General features: G+C 49.0%; 1 protein-coding gene across 10 annotated transcripts in view; it reads left to right on the top strand.

The window, feature by feature from the left end:
• NFASC (neurofascin) overlaps positions 1-19,278 on the top strand; it is a 56,172-nt gene that overhangs the window by 5,408 nt on the left and 31,486 nt on the right. For 7 of the 10 annotated variants that reach the window (XM_075055055.1, XM_075055056.1, XM_075055062.1 and 4 more), the window contains 17 exons: positions 152-348; positions 711-833; positions 1,041-1,211; positions 4,173-4,223; positions 9,278-9,389; positions 10,036-10,220; positions 10,619-10,750; positions 11,060-11,203; positions 11,609-11,720; positions 11,819-11,985; positions 12,573-12,720; positions 13,358-13,482; positions 14,423-14,458; positions 15,260-15,361; positions 15,475-15,672; positions 16,656-16,726; positions 17,364-17,586. In XM_075055055.1, the coding sequence (XP_074911156.1) occupies positions 152-348; positions 711-833; positions 1,041-1,211; positions 4,173-4,223; positions 9,278-9,389; positions 10,036-10,220; positions 10,619-10,750; positions 11,060-11,203; positions 11,609-11,720; positions 11,819-11,985; positions 12,573-12,720; positions 13,358-13,482; positions 14,423-14,458; positions 15,260-15,361; positions 15,475-15,672; positions 16,656-16,726; positions 17,364-17,586 (2,297 nt within the window). The remainder of the gene's footprint in view (positions 1-151; positions 349-710; positions 834-1,040; positions 1,212-4,172; positions 4,224-9,277; positions 9,390-10,035; positions 10,221-10,618; positions 10,751-11,059; positions 11,204-11,608; positions 11,721-11,818; positions 11,986-12,572; positions 12,721-13,357; positions 13,483-14,422; positions 14,459-15,259; positions 15,362-15,474; positions 15,673-16,655; positions 16,727-17,363; positions 17,587-19,278) is intronic. The other 3 variants (XM_075055057.1, XM_075055059.1, XM_075055061.1) reach the window with 1 other exon arrangement.

Genomic DNA, 19,278 nt, shown 5'->3' with positions numbered 1-19,278 from the left:
AGAGCTGGCTCTGGAGGAGCTTCCCTGGGGTCAAGTTGTGCCTTTTACACCATCAGCTAATCCAGCTGTTGGCTTGCACAGCACAGGTAAGGATCTCACCGGGTAAATACGGTCCGTGGTTACAAAACCAACCTCTCCGCTACACTTGCAGTTTTTCCTGGACGCGGAACGGGAAGTTCTTCAACGTGGCGAAGGACCCCAAGGTGTCCATGCGGCGGCGGTCGGGGACGCTGGTCATCGACTTCCACAGCGGGGGACGGCCGGAGGACTACGAGGGCGAGTACCAGTGCTTCGCCCGGAATGACTACGGCACTGCTCTCTCCAGCAAAATCCACCTTCAGGTTTCTAGTGAGTAACAGCAGTGATGCAGAGAAAGCAGCCAGCTGCTCCAAGGAGAGCAGGGACTATTTGCAATCATATGAGATTTTGTAGAAGAGGTGTGGAGAATATCCAGTGCTCAAACATCTCAGCCTGCTTCATCTGCGACCTGTGTCGGGATGTATCCAGCCACAGGACCGAGATGAAGGCATGGGGGTTATGGTTGTACCTAACAGGGAAATACTCAGTATAGATTTAAGGGAGTCTCGCGCATGTAGAAATGAAGTTTGCATTGAGGCCGCTCCATTGAAACCAGGCCAGGTCCAGAGGGAAGAGATCTGCAAAGTTACTACCCTCCCTTCCTCACGCGGTGTCTTTACTTCTTATGGCAGAGTCTCCCCTGTGGCCCAAGGAGAAGGTGGATGTGATAGAGGTGGACGAAGGCGCTCCGCTCAGCCTGCAGTGCAACCCGCCGCCTGGCCTGCCCTCTCCCGTCATCTTCTGGATGAGCAGCTGTGAGTTGGGGGAACCCTCTTCCCACCTAGAACCCTGTGGGCAGCCTTTCCATCGCCTGCAGCGCTTATTTAAAATAACTATGTTTAGGGTCGTTGCTGCTAGTTCAGAGCTTGGAACGTGGCTTGGGTCAGGGGTTTGCTTTTCTCCTTTATGCAGCCACCCGTGGGAGGGTCTGACTTGCTCTGAATACCTGTTCTCCCCTGCAGCCATGGAGCCCATCCACCAGGACAAGCGCGTCTCCCAGGGCCAGAATGGCGACCTGTACTTCTCCAACGTCATGCTGCAGGATGCCCAGACCGACTACAGCTGCAACGCGCGCTTCCACTTCACCCACACCATTCAGCAGAAAAACCCCTACACCCTCAAGGTGAAAACCAGTAAGTGTCACGGTGACTGCTCAGGATGGGTCTTCCCTGGCCTCTCCTGGGTAGGGTTTTCCTTCCAGGCACCTTGTTTCTGTTCTTGACAGTACTGAGACCTACCAGGGAGAAGTGTGGCTTCCTTCATTTTGTTTAGGATAGTACAAGAACCAGTTTGGATGAGGAATGATAGTCCTCGGACAGCTAACCTGGCAGGGAGGGGTGGCTGGTTTCCCTCCAGCATCTCAGAGCTTTGCAACTTCATGGGTTGAGGGCCACAGAGGTGACTTGGTGCAGGTATCGCTAAGTCCATGTGTCTGGGATAAACTGGAAAGCGTTTCAACACAGATGAGGCATTCCCCCCATCTTTAGGGGAATGTATAATATCAAGTGAGCTTTCCCTAGTTTGAAAAGCTGAGAATAGCCTTGGTTTGCTCCAGGCTTAGGTTTACGTGCTGGTGCTGCGTGGGGGGACTGAGTGTGTGTCAACCTTGCACAGCTCAGGATTTACCTACCGCCCAGGAGCTGCTGTTTAGCTCCTTCACTCTGGGACATGCTGCCAGGAGGGCTTGAGCCTTTGGGTTCTGAGCGTGTACACGTGGGTCGTGTTCAGGGTGGCCAGCGATCTCAGTTTCACCCTGGTGAAGAGCATCGTCTTGGGGGACAGGAGGAACACAGGCACAGCTCTCTCCAGGCATGTGAAAAGCTTTTCTGTGAGCAGGTCCAGCCACCCGCAGTCTCTTCTCCCGAAATGAGGCTGCTTGAAGGAAGGCGAGTTCCCGATGCGAACGCGTTTCATGCCAGCTGGCTGGTGGGAATGCTGGCAGAGGGGAACTGAGCAGAGTGCTGCAGGACGCGAAGCTCTTGACTTGATGCAGGTCCCGCAGAGCACGGGCTCTCTTTTGGGGTGTGTGCGTGTGTGCAGAGTCACCGGTGCAATAAGTAATCGGCACAGAAACAGCATCTATGGGCCCCAGTCATCAAACAGGAGCCATCTCCCATTCCCAGTAAGGTCCGACTGGGAGGAAGGGGTAGCGTGTGCTGGCAGATGCAAGGCTGTGTTTTGGGGACAGGCTCTTGGGTGAAGCAGGCACGAGGCGCTCCTGAATCCCAGTGTTAGGAGCTTAATTTGATCTCGCAGCAGCTTAAATTAGAAGTAACGCTATTAAAGCGACCTGAAAGTGACGTGAGAAGCAGACGGGGCCTGGAGCGTTTTGTACTTTCATTGTAACAGCTTCTCCTCTGTGTAAAGCATGAGTGGAGAATCAGCAATATAAACACTATAAACAGGCTCTTTGCTAATGGTGAGGAACGTGTGTAGGTAATTCATTCTGAGTATTATTTGGCTGTTTACAGAGCTGGCCAAACAATGCCAGCGTTTACCTGTTAGGGAAGGACCGAGTCCTAAATTAGTGTGAGCTGGAGAAATTCTGGCAAACAGAGATCTGTGGTCATTTGAGCCTCTGAAGGCTCCAGCCTGACATATTTGTCAAACTCTAGAAAAAATGGGGAAGAAATCCTGGAAGATTTCTGTGCAGACAGATACAAGCTCCCCCTCCTGCTACACTCAGATGCCACCACAGCGTTTTGCTCCCAGGCTATGTAGAATTGGCTTCCAATAGTACTGGACCCTCTCTTTAACTTTTCCTTTGGAAGTGTCTACTGGATTATCAGATGCAAATGCCACCCCATGAGCTCCCCAGCGGCCCTTATAATTTAAAGAACTGAAGCTCTCATTTCTCATCTCTTATGATACAAAAAATTCTTCATACATAGAATGTTCAAAGGAGACGAGCTTGTATTTGTCTCAAGCTGTTCAATCATCTCAGCCTTAAGCCATGAGCATTGGCTGTCCTTAAAAAAAAAAAAAGTTCACCAGCTGCTGAAAAATGATTGCATGGGATTGACATGTTCTTGGATGCAAGAAGAGAAAAATGCAAAGGTTTGGGGGAGCGATACACTTGTGCCTTTCCCTGCAGAGAGTTTCTCTGGTGTATCCAGGTTCAAGTAGCTCTTGGGCATCTGCTGGGCTCTCTTAACCCCCTTGCACAGAGACACAGTGTGTGGCTGATGACTTATGGCTCAGGGCAACAACTATATGGTAGCCAACATAGCCTCCTGCATCTCCTGTTGGGCAGATGATACCGTAACACGGCTCTGCCACATGCCGGTGGAAACCAGGGCATTCTCGGACACCGAAGCAGTATTTCGGGTAGCGGTGTGAGCTGAGGAGGGCAGATCCTCCAGCAGCTGCGGGGCAGGACGGTGCATCCCCCGGCTCCTCGCAGAGGAGCATTGCCCACGGGCAATTAGCTTTCTTCTTCAAGCAGAGGTGATGGCTGGCGGTGGTTGTCAATAACTGAGAGCAGCGTGTTATTGAAGAGGTGGTATTTTGCATGTAACACAATCTACTTTAATTACCTTGTAATTAAAAGGGATTTGACAGCAGATTATGCTTTTAGAGCCTAATTATTATTATTATTTTTATTTGTTCATCTTCGCCATGCCTTTCTGCATCCTTACACTGCTGCCTAGCTGTGTCCAACCTATGCTTCACGCTGGGAAAAAGCAGCTGGAATATGTTTCCCTCATAGTTAAGAAACTGAGAGAAAACCCATTTTTCTTCTCCGACTTGAACTGATATTTTTTTTTTTTTCAAAGATACAACTGTCTTTATAGCAAAAAGAAAAACCCTTCAAGGAAATGTTTGTGAAATGATTTTCATACGTTTATTTGTCCTTCCATCTTGTAGGAGGAAAACAGTCTTCTTTTCCTCTCCTTTATTGCTGTGTTGTGTTGTTTGTTGTGGAAGGCAGCTGTGCTCAGAGTGCTTTTGTCTCCCTGCTGTTGCCTGTCCGCATTGCTCTTGTGTTTTGGGAAGTTATTTTGTTTTCTGTCCCCTGTCCCCCCCCCGCACCGCCTGTCCCCCCCGCCCGCTTTGTGGCACTCGATATGCTCACAGTCTTTTGTTTATTGCAGAGAAACCCCATAACGAAACGTCTTTACGAAATCACACTGACATGTACAGTGGTGAGTCAACGCTGGCTTCTGGAGACCTTCACGATTTAACCCCCCTTCTGCCTAACCTGACTTATCTCCCGCGCTAACCGGGCAGCGAGCCGCCGCGTTCGCAGCATCGTCTGCCCTTCGTCCATGCCCACGCACCCCTGTGTGTGCCCGCGTCCCCCTTCGTGGGTTACGGCCTCAACTTTGCAAAAACGGGTGGGACGAAACGAGCCAAAGGATGACAAAAATCCTCACAAAGTTTTGACACCTTGAAATTATTGAGTTTTAAGCTAATTAACTGGATATGTGGAGCCCAGCTTGAGAGGCATTTGGATTAATAGGATCTGGCCCACGTGAAAAAGTCTGCTTGGCTGAGCAAGCCCAGCTTGCTTCCTCGCTGAAGAGGTGGCTTGTCCTCAGCAAAGGCTCATGATTTAAAGATAAGACCCACCATCCCTCTTCTGTCTTCAGAAAGAGCATCTATTGTATTTGCAGCTAAACACAGGCAGTGCCTGGGAGGAAAAAAAAAGAAAGAAAGAAAAAAAAAAGAAAGAGTATTTGGTTTTCTTAAAAGCTGGGTGCTTTGTTTCTTTGTGGTGAGGTTGTACGTGTTGGATGCTTTCACGAGGCTCTTGCCCTTTGTCTGGGCAGGGAGATTACCTCCGCAGCCTGCGTTTGCTGGGAGAAGCGCATCCCAAACTCATAAATTATGCTTCAGACACAAAACCGCACGGCTCCCCGGGGCACGATCGCTGCCCTGAGAATGGATTGGAAGCGTCACAGACGGGACGGGATAATGCCGGCAGAGTTGGGCAGCAGCAGGGTTTGTAAGGGAGCGGGGAGATGGGGCTGTTTGCCGGCGATGCTGAGAGCGCAGGCACTATCAGGGATGCGAACGCCTCGCCAAAACCCACCACGGAGTCCGATTGCCCCAAGGCCAGGCGCTGTTTTGAGCAGGATTTGCTTTCTGCCCCCCTTGCTGCTTACGGGGACCAGGGTTGCGTGGCAGCGGGATGGGGACAACCCCAACCATGCCCTGGGCTGGTCCCCAGCTGTGTCCTATGGCAAAATCCTGCTCAGCCGTTGTCTCATCCCCTTCCACCCAGAGCCACAGGTTGGTTTGTGTGATCCAGGGCACATTTTCTTCTTCCACGGGGACTTTTGGGGCCAAGGAGTGCTTTTGCCAGCTAAGAGCAGAGAGAGTTGGAGTGTGAGAAGAGGAGGATGTGCCAGGTGAGAGCACCGGGTTTGGTGTCCCCGTCGAGAGCCCTCCCGTGCCGGCGGGCAGCCTGGGCATCCCTTCCCTGCCGAGGGAACCGGGGTGTTGGCATCTCACCAGCAGCCGGGAGTGGGAGGTTTCTGAGGATGCTGGAGAGCTGGGGAAGGCTCGGCAGAGGAACCGGTCTCGGAGGAAGTGCTGGTGGCAGCAAATGGGCTGGGCATAGTCTGAAAATATTTGTAGAAATGGCTGTGGAAGGGGATTGCCAGCAAAACTAGCTTCAATGGGAACTGCGTAAACTGCATCACGCCTCAACTAGAGGCAAGCGGGAGGAGATGCCTCTCTCGCAGGCACACAGGGCCAGGGACCAAAGAGAAATCCAGTGGCGAGATCTCCTGTAAATATATCTTGCACCTCAGCAGTATAAATGATGTTTGCATTTCAAAGAGAATGCCTTCACGCTGGCTGGGCATCGCTTCTGTGTTTGCAGCCCGGCCAGTTCAGGAAGGAAAGTCACTGTGGTGGTCGTGGGCTTCTTGATCTCCCACTGCACGTCTTTGTTCTGGGAAAAGGGATGCTTAATAGTCACTTGGTTAGGAAAATGAGATCTTATCTGCACAGCCTCATAGATTTCTCCAGATTTCTCTTCATAGATGCACAGGATAAATTGCCTGCGCTTTGCATTATATGGACTATTTGCACTTATCCCCTGGAACACTTTATGGGTCCAGTGGATTAAAATCACCCACTCACGCTCCTGTGCAAATCTGAGCTCCAACCCAGCAATTTCTTAATAGTTAACAAACTGGTGAAAAAATTCTTACCCTCAGCCCTTTTTTCTTTTTGCTAACCCTGTGTTTCTCCCTGGAATGACCTGTCTGGCCATTCTGGCCACTGGAACCAGCTGCAGCAAAGCAAGGAGTCTTAGGGGTGGGGAGTGGGGAAGAGGGACATCAGTCTCCCAAGTATTTTAGGTGTTTGGGAGACTTGGGGCTCTCAGACCCTGTACTTTGGGGTGCTGGTCCCTACGGAACGGGCTCAGCTCCGGAGCCAGCTGGCAAAGGGCTCTGCAGAGCTTGCAGGGAAGCTCGATGGGACGGGACAGGCTGGTGGTGCATGGCAAAGTCCCCTTCCCCGCCGGTCGGCGATGGATGTGCCCGAGCTCATCTCGGGGACGTGGGACCTGCTGGTGTGGACGTGGGGCACGAGCGGTTTGTGGGACGCTCGTCTCAAACTGCACTTGAGGGCCAGGTTAATCGCAGGAAATGCAACCAAGCCCTTCTCCCCACGGCTCATAGCGGGTGCAATGATTTCCTTGCTGCCAACTTAATTCCCTAGGCAAACCGCCTGCAACCATGAAGGCAAAATTGTCTAAAAGGAGTAACTGAATATTTTATTAGCAGAAATTTCTCACCTTTTTTTAAAATGGAAACGAAAATCTGTTTTGTTCCTTTTTCTTTTTTTTTTTTTTTAATTATTTTATTTTCTTTTTTCTTTTGGCAAAACTGCAGGATGTTTTAAAGCTGGCTAGCTGTGCAGGAGGTGAACAGATGGGATGTGTCTGGATGTGCATATTCCGATTATCGCCTTTCAGTCGAAATGCGAGTTGATGTACAATTTTTAAATGCTGTCAGGTCAGGACTGTGGGGAGGCGGCAGTTGGCTGCTCCGGGGTGAGAAGTGGCCATTTCTGGGATATCCTGTTCACAGCTGAATGGGTCCAATTTCACAGAGGTGGGGACAACAGTAGCAATATATTGGAAGCAGAGCCTATTTTTGAGCAGAAATAAATAGCCATGGGATTTATTTTTCCAGTTCTGTTCCATCCAAACAGATGAGTGAGACATTGCTATCTGTCTGACAGCTTCCAGCTGTAGCTGCCGCAAGTTCAGAGCTGGAGCAGTACCTCTGCCTGAGAGAATTTCTGGCCACTCCTTATTATAAATAGCAAAATATTTATTAGTAGTGCTGTACTAAGGCAAAAAGCTTATCAGCTATGCAGTGTTGTCGTTAGATTTATTAAACAAGTGGATAGGATACTAATTTATCTCCCTTATTTTTAATTTTCATCATTAATATATGGCTCGTAAAATTTGGCTTGCACTGCTGCTCATCTCTTCTCGTTATGCCCCCCGGGCTCCTCAGCGAATGGGTTCACTGTGGGAGTGAAGTGTACAGCCTGTTCAAACAGGCTGCAGACTGTTGGCTAATAAAAGCCAATATTGACTTATAAAATAATATCCCACTCTCCTAATCACATGAGAAGAGAGAAGATCACGAATGTGGCCGGAGGTATGGGAGTTGTTGATAAGTGCTGACTTTAGATCCAGCCACTGGCTCTGTCATCCCCCCGCAGAGCCCCGGCATGGGCGGCTTGTTTTAACCAAGAAAAAGATCCTCTCCAGAAGCAGGCAAGCAAACAGCGGCGTGTGCCTGCCCAGAGAACTGGCCCTTCAGGATAAGGTCAAGATTTGCCTGCCCTGGTAATCCATTAATCAAATAATTGACTAACCCGCTGACCAGCACGTGCGGACCGGTAACCTGTGGGAGCGGTGGGAGCGGTGGGATGCGTGTGTGCGGCCGTGCTCCTGCAGACGTGGAGTCGTTTCAAAGGCACCGTTTAACTCCTGGGGTTGGGGTTTTTTTCCCCTTGTGAGCCTGGTCCCAGGCTTTCCCTAAGGCAGGCTGATGGGAATTCCAGGAACAACCCCTGCCCTCTCTCCTTTCCTTCTTCCCAGCCCTTTTCCCCTACCAGAGCTCTGGTGGAGGCTTCCCAAATAGATGTGGGCATCCCCCAAAACCCCACGGTGCTGGGCACACCTGGCTGCCTCCTGCTCACTGAGCGAACAAAGCTTTCGGGGCAGCGGGAAAGGGTTTGGCCTGTGCCCCAAGATCCTGCTCCTGCACCGGGTGGGCTCTCCCCACCGATCGCTTCAATACTTGTAGTGACCCTGTGCCAGCCCTGGCCATTCTGTCCCCTTTCCTAATCTCATAACCTCCATCTCTGCTGCTGCTGCTTTCAAGCCCATCTCATCCTTTGTCCTCACTGATCTAGATCTAGTTTAATAATTCCACTTATTAATGGAATTTATTCCATTAATAATTCCCCCCCCCCACAAAGAGACCTTTGCGGTGTGTATCTGTAGAGAGTTGTCTTGTGTCTTCCCCTGGTTTTCTCCTGTTAAACTTTCCTGTCCAGTCCTGAAATTTGTCATTTTTGGTCGCCAAGTTGTTCCTTTCCAAAGGGCACTGTCCTTCCAGGCCCCACAGCTCCTAGTAAGGGTGGGAAACCTCCTTGCTGCTGCTAGAGCCCCAGACAGCGCTGGGATCCTCTGTATTTCAGAGAGCCCTGTGGCAAAGCAGCTCAGTTGCCTGATTAAACCCTTCCTGTACCCATTTGTTCCTTTTGTCCTTCGTTACATGTTTTGTCCATCAGTATTTCCAAGTCTCACCTGATCTCAGCCCATTTCTTTGCACTAGAGGCAGGGGTGGGCAGGAAAGGCGCTGCCCCGGCGGGAGCTGGTGCTCCGGGAACTTTCCTGATGCACCATCCCTGTGGCTCAGCTCCCTCTGCCCATCCTCTGCTGCTTTTTCACCTCCCTGCCTGCCAAGCATCCACTCTCTACCCCCCCTTTTTTTTTTTAACTTTAAAAATTACCTTGAGCCTTTCTCTACTTTCCAGGTACGTTTCTGGGTGAGTTCAGTATCCCAGGCTTGGCCAGGAACTTGACAGCTTCCCCCTGAAAACACTGTGTATTTCTGGCCCTGTATGTGCCCTCCCCGTTGCTGTGGCAAAGGAGAGTTTAAAAACACTTTATTTTGTTTGTTTGTTTGTTTGTTTTCTCTCCCGCTGATTTCAGCCCGAGGGATTACGGAAACAACTCCCAGCTTCATGTATCCGTACGGGACCTCAAGCAGTCAGATGGTGCTCAGAGGGGTGGACCTCTTGCTGGAGTGCATTGCTTCAGGAGTGTACGTACCGCTTCCCGGCTGGCAGAATTGGGGAGAGGGTGGTCCCCAGCAGTCCCCGGTGGGATGGCCTTGGGACCAAGGTGTTGAATCACCAGTGGAAATACTTCTGGCTAGAAAAAGGGGTCATTCCCTTCCTTTTAACTGCTATTAACAATACTCTTATGACCTACTTGAAGCATAAGAACGTGGAGCGAACAGGAGAGCTGAGTTTCGCAGCACTGTTCGGAGAAGCAGGTGGCTTCGGGTACTTGCTGTCCGAGGATAATTCCCCACTGGTTTGTCCTTATAGCTATTTGCAAATCTCCTGGGTGCTCCTCGCCATGCTATAGTAACTGCAGAAGCATCCTGGGCTCGGGGTCAGCCTTCGGCAGCACTCCCAGGGTGTGCTGCCTGGTGCTGCCTGCACACCCTGCCAGACGCGTGCTCTGCATCCCCAAGCACGAGGCGTGAGATGGACCCCGCTCCTGATCAGCTGGTGATGCTCAGGGTGCTGGATTAGGCCCTGTGGGAGGAAGGAGGGTGGCCCAGCAGTTGGATCAGTCCTTCTCTCTGGGTGCCAGTGGTTCCGAGTGTGGGATGATCAACTGTTTTCTTAGGAGTAATTTTCTTGTCTTGCAAAAGCATTTATCTCCTCCCCTCTCCGTAGACCAGCACCAGACATCATGTGGTACAAGAAAGGAGGAGAGCTCCCAGCAGGCAAAACCAAGCTGGAAAACTTTAACAAGGCTCTTCGTATCTCCAACGTCTCCGAGGAAGACTCCGGGGAGTATTTCTGCTTGGCGTCAAACAAGATGGGCAGCATCCGCCACACGATCTCGGTGAGAGTGAAGGGTACGTCATCCTTACCTTGCCGTCTTTTTTACCTTTGCAACCAGAAGCTGAGGGGTGTGCATGGGAGGGGATGCTCTGATTTGTTGAAAGGGGCAGCGAGGGCTTTCTGCGGGGGCTGTTTCTCTGCTGTATCTAGCCATACTTGCTTCTTGTCCAAACTGACCTAAAAGCAATGCGAGATGTGCTTTCAGCTGGTGTAACTCAGCAGAGCTTATGGTTGTGGTTTTGTGTGGCCAAAGAAGGGGGCAAGAGGACTCGCCACCCTCACTGCACCCAGGGAAGCCCACTCGAGAGGACGGTGTTTTTGTTGTCTTAGTTCAGCAGGGAGCAGTGGAGAGGGGATTTTGGATGAGGCAGTATTGCTGCATTCATAACTGGTGCATTGGTGTATTTTAAAGCTGCTCCATACTGGTTGGATGAACCCCAAAACCTCATTCTGGCCCCTGGCGAGGACGGCAGGCTGGTGTGTCGAGCCAACGGGAACCCCAAGCCTGCAATACAGTGGCTGGTGAATGGCGAACCTATAGAAGGTGAGCAAGGAAGAATCTGTACCTCCTTTACAAAAAACCTCGCCAAGGATCTCGTGACTGACCACAAGAGCCAGAGCTGCTGTCGGGGTGCCAGGCACCTCACTGAGCGGTGTGTGTGGGCTCCAGCATCGCAGCACATAAACCACCTGCTTGTCTGAGATGAGGCCAGTTGAACCGTGTCTTTGTAGGCTGGGAAGGTCACGTACCCATCGTCTGGTTTTATCTGGGCTGAGACGGAAAGATGCGTCATGATAGACAGTCTTGTGAATTTTAATTAAAAATTTAATTTGAGTGCTCTCTGTTTTGAAGCTTCTCCCCCCAACCCGAGCCGAGAGGTAGCTGGAGACACCATTGTATTTCGAGATACCCAGATTGGCAGCAGTGCCGTGTATCAATGCAACGCGTCCAACGAGCACGGCTACCTTCTCGCCAATGCTTTTGTCAGCGTCCTGGGTAAGTACTTACGGAGGATGAACACCCTATCCTCAAGTTTTCCCTGCACGAGTTCTCCGTTTGCTTTCCTCTTTGTTGTTAGCTACTCTGAGGCTAATACACAAAGGTACATGATCTCTGCAACCAGGCTTTGGAGCAGAAGTCCATTGCCACAGACCTGCAAAGCCATGCAAGGCTGAGCAAGTCCTGTTGGTCCTAAGATGTAAGCAAGCTGATTTGTGTAGCGAGGCTAGAAAGGGAAGGAGAAATGAGAGGGAATGGAGAAGCTCTACTGAGTCTTGAAGTGCCAACAAGGAAGAGCGAACAAAAGAGAAGGGAGGGTGGCTGAAAAGACTGGAAAGGGAGCAGCGGTCTGGAAACTGGTTCCTTTTCTTTCTCAACAGCTGTGATTTTTGCTATTTGCAGACGTGCCTCCACGGATACTGGGCCCCCGCAATCAGCTCATCAAGGTGATTCAAAACAACAGGACCCGACTCGACTGCCCCTTCTTTGGCTCACCAATCCCCACCTTGAGATGGTAAGAGCTGCAGCATGTCCCCTGCCAGTCCGGAGAGGTGGGGAGGGGAGGTTTCCTGCTCTTTCTTCCCTTACAATAGCACTTTGTGGTGTTGTGAGGTTTAAGAACGGCCAGGGGAACACACTGGATGGAGGAAACTACAAGGCGCATGAGAATGGAAGCTTGGAGATGAACATGGCTCGGAAGGAGGACCAGGGCATCTACACGTGTGTCGCTACCAACATCCTGGGTAAAGCAGAGGCCCAGGTTCGCCTGGAGGTCAAAGGTAGGGGCACGAAGGGCTCTAGGTCAAAATGGTCTCTTGGATCTTCTGAAACTTGGAGGAGAAATAATAATTTAGGTTAAGGGAGGGTTGGTTGTGCGCTCCAGCAGTCCGTCAGCGGGACAGGCACTACGTAATTCGGAGCTGGAATCCACAAAATGGTAGAGATTCCCTTTTAATGTTGGAAAAAACCCAAGGCTGTGGACATACTGAAGCTGTAGAAGGGCCAGCTGTGGATATTGAGCTGTAAGATGCCATAAGCAATGCAAAGAGAAATACAAAGTGTTCCTCAGGGTTAACTGATGGCAATAAAACATTTTCCGACTCAAGTTTCCATCAGGGCTCTCCCTGTTCAGCAAAACTGATTGCTGACTCAGAAAACTGGGTATTTTTTAAAGGGTCAGCATGAATTAATGGCTTGTTAAATTAATTTATTTGCAAGCATTTGTGTCAGAGAAGTTCACTATAGCAAGCTGGACAAACACTTGACACACATGCTTGTCCCTTCCAAGTAACACTGCTCTTCATTGAGTTCCTGAGCTAAGACCCAGCAGTTTGGTGCCTAACGCTTTCTTTCTGGCTCTGTGCAGATCCAACGAGGATTGTGAGAGGACCAGAGGATCAAGTGGTGAAGAGGGGCTCCATGCCTCGCCTCCACTGCCGTATAAAGCATGACCCTACGCTGAAACTTACAGTCATGTGGCTCAAAGATGACGCACCCTTGTACATTGGAAACAGGTCTGTGTTGAACAGTTTTGTGAGTCTTCTCTCCCAGGATTGTCAGACGACTTAAAGAATGTTTCAGGAGTCACCAGGGATAATATGGATAAACATCGAGTTCCTGTCTAGGCAACATTTGCTGTTCTTGATACTTTAATGTTACTAGCTCCTTCCAACAGACAGTGCCTAGCAATTAAAATCGACTTATCAGTTAATCAAGACTTTGGCTGTAGGTTTTATTTACAGATATTTTAGGACATCTTGATAGAATGCGTGAGTTAGTTAATAACAAGATACTTCAAAATCAATGTTTATCTGGTGTGAGTGGTACAGCTGTAATTTCCTTTCCGTAGCTGACTCCCTTCTCATGAAGTGACATCTGATCACAGGACACGAGCCGGCCAGAGGTCATACTGTTTTCCTAAAAGCGTGATTATTCCAGATATATACCAGAGCACATTTGCTGATTCCTTAGGAAATGAGGTTTCCAAGAATAACTCAACACATCCTCAGCTGATAAAATCTTCAGACCAGAGACGTACTCCTGTTCTGTTTGGGCTTTTATATGTATTTTATCAGGGAACAGTGAGACCTCAATCCTCCTGCTTAATGTGCTTAGGCACAGTTGTGTGATTATCGTTTTCATCCCTTTAAGGATGAAGAAAGAAGATGATGGTCTGACAATATATGGCGTGGCCGAAAAGGACCAAGGGGATTACACCTGCGTAGCTAGCACCGAGCTGGACAAGGACTCAGCTAAAGCGTACCTCACTGTACTAGGTAAAGCTGTCCTCCCAACGTACTCCTGCAGAGCTAAGTGCTTTATTTTTAATACAACAGACTGACTTCAAGGTCAGACTGAAAGGGTGATCTGTGATCACAGAATTGTCCTCTGAAGCAGAGATGCTCAGGGAGATGCTGGCAGAGCAATTGTTCCGTTGCTGCAGGACTCGGCAAGGACATGCTGCCTAATCTCAGACTCAGACAATGGCATTGAATTTGAGTTGAAGAAAACTTGCATTTGAGACAAAAAAAAAAAAAAAAAGAGCAGTTATTACATACAGCTAAAAATATCTAAATGTGGACATTGAAGCTCTGTGAGAATGGTCCTAAATTTGCAAGTGAATTTAACTGAGTGTCAGGGTGCTGAGCAACACTGGAAACCCGGGGGTGAGAGCAAGCCACTCCCAGCCTTGCAGGTCCCCTTTTCAGTATAGTGAGTGACAAACCTAAGCCCGTTCCCCATATCCCTTTATGTACGCTGCAAGATCTACTTGCAAAACACAGATTTATCAATCCCTGCTCTTGGCCACCTCAGATCTTGCTGATGTGCTGCGTTCACAGAAGTGCCCCAACTGGCCACTGCTGCTGGCATAGACCCACAGTGCCCTACAAAAGTCAGAGTGCAATATGAATCCCATATCCCTAATAATTTGACTGGGCTTGTTTTATTTCCCTTCCTTTTCCCCTAATAGCTAATTAACTCTATAGAAGGCTGATGTTTCCCCTTTGCTGTGTACTAGAAGTATGAATAAACGTGTGCAGAGCATGCTTGGAGGTCCCTGGGGGAAGGATGTACCTACCCTAGTCCCCAGGCAGCATTGGATCCTTCTGAAATCTGTAACTGTGTGTGTAACTTTATATTTGCCAGGTGCTCCTTTGGCCACCCAACCTTAATGACTAAACTAACACCGTTAACAACCAATGTCTTACCTTGCAGCCATCCCTGCTAACCGTTCGAGAGAGTTACCGAAAGGTAATCATCACTAATTCATTGTGTTTATTTTATTTTGTAAATTGATTTTGCTTTGCCTTGCCAATAATGCCAACAGAAAATCTAGGTGTAGCAGCTGAGAAAGCTGGGAGCTGATGCTTCCAAGTCCTGTCCAAGTTGTCCTTGAAAAACCATCCAGATGGCCACGGGTAGAAAGGTCCTGTGCCACATCATTTCATGTCCCACAGTGCCAATTCCTGAGTGCAAGAATCACTTTACCCATACTTGGAAATGGTGAGCCCTGATGGGAGAAAAAAAAATCACATTGAATCCCTTGACCTTTACCTGGAAAGAAGTTATTAATGTTACTCTTGTTGCATGAAATGGTTCTGTGCGATCATGTGGGTTGTGACCAGATAAAGAAACCAGAATTGTGCCCAGAGCATTTCTAACAAGTATGTCTTTTCATCGAGACTTTGTGTGCTTTCTATTCTATTTGTTTGCAATTATGTTTTGGACAGCTGCGTGTAGTTTGTTGTAAGATCATACATCCCCCTGCTAAGCCACTATATCGTGCTTCCACCACCAGATAACATCAGTTGTACAGGGAGCAGGTAGGGTTTCAAGGCAAGGCACAATTAGTACATGAGCACATTTGTATTTGAAAAATTGCTCTGGTCCACCAAGAGCTGCAGGACGTGAATCGTGCCACAGAGCACGTGTCCTCCCACGGGTCTGGGCTAAGATGGCCAGGGCTTCCCCTCCCGGGAGAAGCAACGGGAACTGGGACTCCCAGCTCCTGGGACAATCCCAGCCTAATTTGTCTCGTTACTCGGCCAACAGAACGACCCGACCGGCCCCGTGACTTGGAGCTGACAGACCTGGCCGAGAGAAGCGTGCGGCTGACGTGGATTCCCGGTGATGACAATAACAGTCCCATCACAGGTCAGCCGCGGGACCCTCTGGCCCATATCCCTCCCTCCCTCTCCCACACAGCGGAGGGAAAACTTTCCTTGTGAGCTGAACCCTTAAACTCACCTCTCCATCCTCTCCCCCAGACTACATCGTCCAGTTTGAGGAGGACCGGTTCCAACCTGGCATGTGGCATAACCACTCCAGATACCCCGGGAGCGTCAACTCGGCCGTGCTGAGCCTGTCTCCTTACGTCAACTACCAGTTTCGGGTGATTGCGGTGAACGACGTGGGCAGCAGCCTGCCCAGCGTGCCCTCCGAACGATACCAGACCAACGGGGCACGTGAGTACCGTCCGCCCGGTCCCTCTTGCCGCGGTGACTTGACGTTGTTCTTAGCATCTGGCCACCACTCTCCGTGTAGACTCTCCTCTTGTGGTGTATGATCACAGCTCCTGTAACAGAAACAGATTTACACAGGTGAGGGAATGAGCTTGTCCATGCAATCATGTGCTGGGGTGTAATTTTATATATCACATCCTTATGCCCATGCCCAATATTCTGCAGAGCAGCAAAACTCAAAGGGGAAAGATTTATGCAAAGGTCACTCCAGTAGAATCTATTGAAGGAAAGCCCAGTTTCACCTTACAGAGAAACTTTCTAAACAAAGTCTTTCATCCTTTCTGACAACAGGAAGCTCAGAAGTCTCTTGGAAAATTAGACTCAAGTGTAAACTGGCCACAAGCAAAAGGCATTTTGTTCCAAAATTGCTAATTCATTGTCCACTGCTAGAGCTGGCCAGGAGCCCAGATAGATGCAGGAGTAAAGTGTGCTCCAGCCCACGACCAAGACTCAGGTCTTCAGTTTGTGTGCCCAGCACTTTGTAAGTTGTAGAATACTTGGGAAAATTAATATGAGGCATTCACAAGAAGCTTAGTAGTTTTGCTGCATTTCTTAAATTAACCGTTGCAGAGATACTTCTGCAATATCTACTGGCATCTAGTGTTGGCTTTTGACATTACTCTTCTTGTTTCAGATTTCCAAAGTGTCAGACTCTGTTCCTGGGGTTGCTTCACAATGGCTGTCTTTCAAAGATTTAGGACATTTGGGGGAAAAAAAAAAAGAGGCTCCTAAATAAATGGCCTGGTTTTCAAGAGTGCTGAGAGTGTCATGTTCCATTAACCTGAATGGGAACTTCTGGAAAAATCAGGCCATTAACTTCTGCCTTGGAAGTACTTTTGACTTGCACAGTAAAGGGTTTTTAACCACTCAAATGGTCATTTTTCAACATTTTACACTGCATTTTTTTTTTTCGATGTGAATTTCAGGTCCTGAAATCAACCCAACAGGAGTTCAAGGTGCAGGGACTCAAAAAAACAACATGGAGATAACCTGGACGGTGAGTACTTCTTTGATGCTTGACAGCCACCCACCATCTTACCATTACAGTCACAGATGTTAAGAAACAGAGAACTCAGCATCTCTAGCATGCGTGATGTACCACACAGAATACCATAACATTAACGATTGTAAAGGAAATAAAAAGCAGAAGATGCATCTACAAGAGAGGCTGCTGTTAGTGCCCAGAAGACGGTTTCTGATGAAAACAGTAATTTGCAACTATGTAAGCCAAAGAAGAGATTCTGTATCACAGATACAGGTTAGGGAGGATGCTCAGAGTAGATTCCTTAAGATTCCTTAAGCAGTATATAGGGCTTACAGACCAGCTCTTGCTTTTCATCGTAGACCAGCAGGTGTCATCCACAAATAAGCCAGCATCTGTAAGGAGGCTAGAAACTGCAGTGGGAGTATGGATTGGAATATAAGGATATGGTTCTTGGTCCTGCCTTGGGTCTGGAGGGCAAGGACTGGGTATGTCTCTCTCTGGGAACAAAAGTATTGACCTCCTTTGAGATTTGCTGATGGAGCATGAAATAAGAACCAGCTGCTGAACAGAACTTTTTGGAGCTCCATGGCAGAGCAATACAGTTGCTCTTTCTCCTTCTCACTTTCTTTTTCTGTTTTGGTCCATTAAGCCTCTGAATGCAACTCAAGCTTATGGGCCCAACCTCAGGTACATCGTGAGATGGAGGCGAAGGGACCCCCGAGGGAGCTGGTACAATGAGACAGTGAAGACACCAAGGCATGTCGTCTGGAACACACCCATCTACGTACCCTACGAGATCAAAGTGCAGGCAGAGAACGACTTTGGTAGAGCACCAGAGCCCGACACCGTCATCGGCTATTCAGGGGAAGATTGTGAGTACTTTCTCAGCCAGAAATCGTAAGTGTTTCAGGGCAGGATCCCACCCAAGGTCAGTGGGTTGGCACCTGTGCCCAGGACATGTTCACAGCACTGCTTGATTTGGCACAAAAATCCAGTTCCAGGCATTGCAAGAAAAAGGCTTGGGCATTAGATTCTGTTCTGGGCTCTGCCTGCATGACCCAAGTCACTTAGCCTCTCCCTTGCTCTCTGTAATACCCAGATAACACTTTCAGTGTGGAAGACAGTAAGATTTCACTTAAGATGAGCTCTAGCTGTATTCCAATAAATCGCATTAAATTTTTTGCCCCTGACATCCATAGAGCACCGAGTCCATCTCAGATGAGAGGTGCTACGAATGGCCAAAAGGGCCTTGGTTCATCCTGGACTGGATTCTTATGCCTCTCTGATAAGGCCCCAGCTAAGTCCCAGCTTGGGCTCCTGTTTGCAACACACCATTGGCTCAGCTTATCTTTCTTTAAAACTCTCCACCTGGTCATGCAGAACAGCAGCCAGCTTGTTTAACTCTCTTTTCACCTTCTTTCTGGGCTACTGGTATCACCTTCTGCGCCTGTAGCATCCAACACTGAACTATGATTATCCTTGTCCTGTTAGGATAATGCGGTTTGCTGCCAACAGCTTTATTTTTAAAGAAATATATATTAGTTCCTTGCATTGCAGCATCAGTGGGGGTCCCTGGCTGTATGACTTTAGGATTACCAAGAAAGAAGTAAGGTAGATAAGCCAGCTAACCATCCCTGACTCTGGGCTTGAACTCAAGGGGACACAAACAGGGCACGGCAATTTCAAGCAAATCTGCAATCTTGGTGCTGAGATAGCACGCAGGACACGTCCTCTGACTGGGCATCTTCTCCCAGAGGAGACAGGGCGATGGGAAGGAGAATGGGCAGAAACAGCGGGAGTCAGGCTAAGAGCTGAGCTCTGGAAGCAAAGCTGGACCTAGCTGAGAGGCTGTTACTGGAAAAGCTCCACAAGCACCTGACTGCACCAGCATCTGCATTACCTGTCTGTGCACTACCAGGGTGGGTTTTTTCTAGTTTCAGTTGAAAACTTGTGCAATAAATTTGAGTTTTGGGGGGGATCTGACTGGGCCTGCCCATGTGTGCTTTACATGGAGGTAAACCAGGGAGACCAAAGCCTCTGTATCACATCCCAAACAGAAATATGTTCCTGCCTGTATCCCAAGGAGTAGGCCAAGTTAAAAACAAACAAACAAACAAAACCAACCAACCAAACTAGTCCCTGCCCTGTCATGTCTGAATTGCTTCACAAAGAACTTCAGATTTCTACAGACAAGCAGGTGACCTGTAAAAAGGAGGTAAAAAAACCCAACTGGATCAACAGCAGGCTCTGGCCAAATTCAGATTAACCGATATGGAAATAAGAGGTAGTTTTTGTAACTCCTGGGTCTAAGAGCAGCCAGCCAGTTGCAGCAGGAGGGGGCTGGATTTGCCAGTGCCCTTCACTGGGAGGGAGGTGAGCCAGACCCCTTTCTTGCTAACATGATCTCTTGCAGCAGTGTGTAGGGAGCCCTGCTATTAACTGGATCGTCAATATTCTCATGATGGCTGGCTGAGTGAAATATGGGGTTTTTTTCTCCCCCTTCCTGTGGAAGCACTGCTGAAAAAATAATAGTTAGCTTCTAAAGCATGCACATGTCAGGGACA

This window comes from Buteo buteo, chromosome 23 (genome assembly GCF_964188355.1).
Source record: "Buteo buteo chromosome 23, bButBut1.hap1.1, whole genome shotgun sequence".
NCBI lineage: Eukaryota > Metazoa > Chordata > Aves > Accipitriformes > Accipitridae > Buteo > Buteo buteo.
This window is presented reverse-complemented; position numbering and strand designations above follow the sequence as displayed.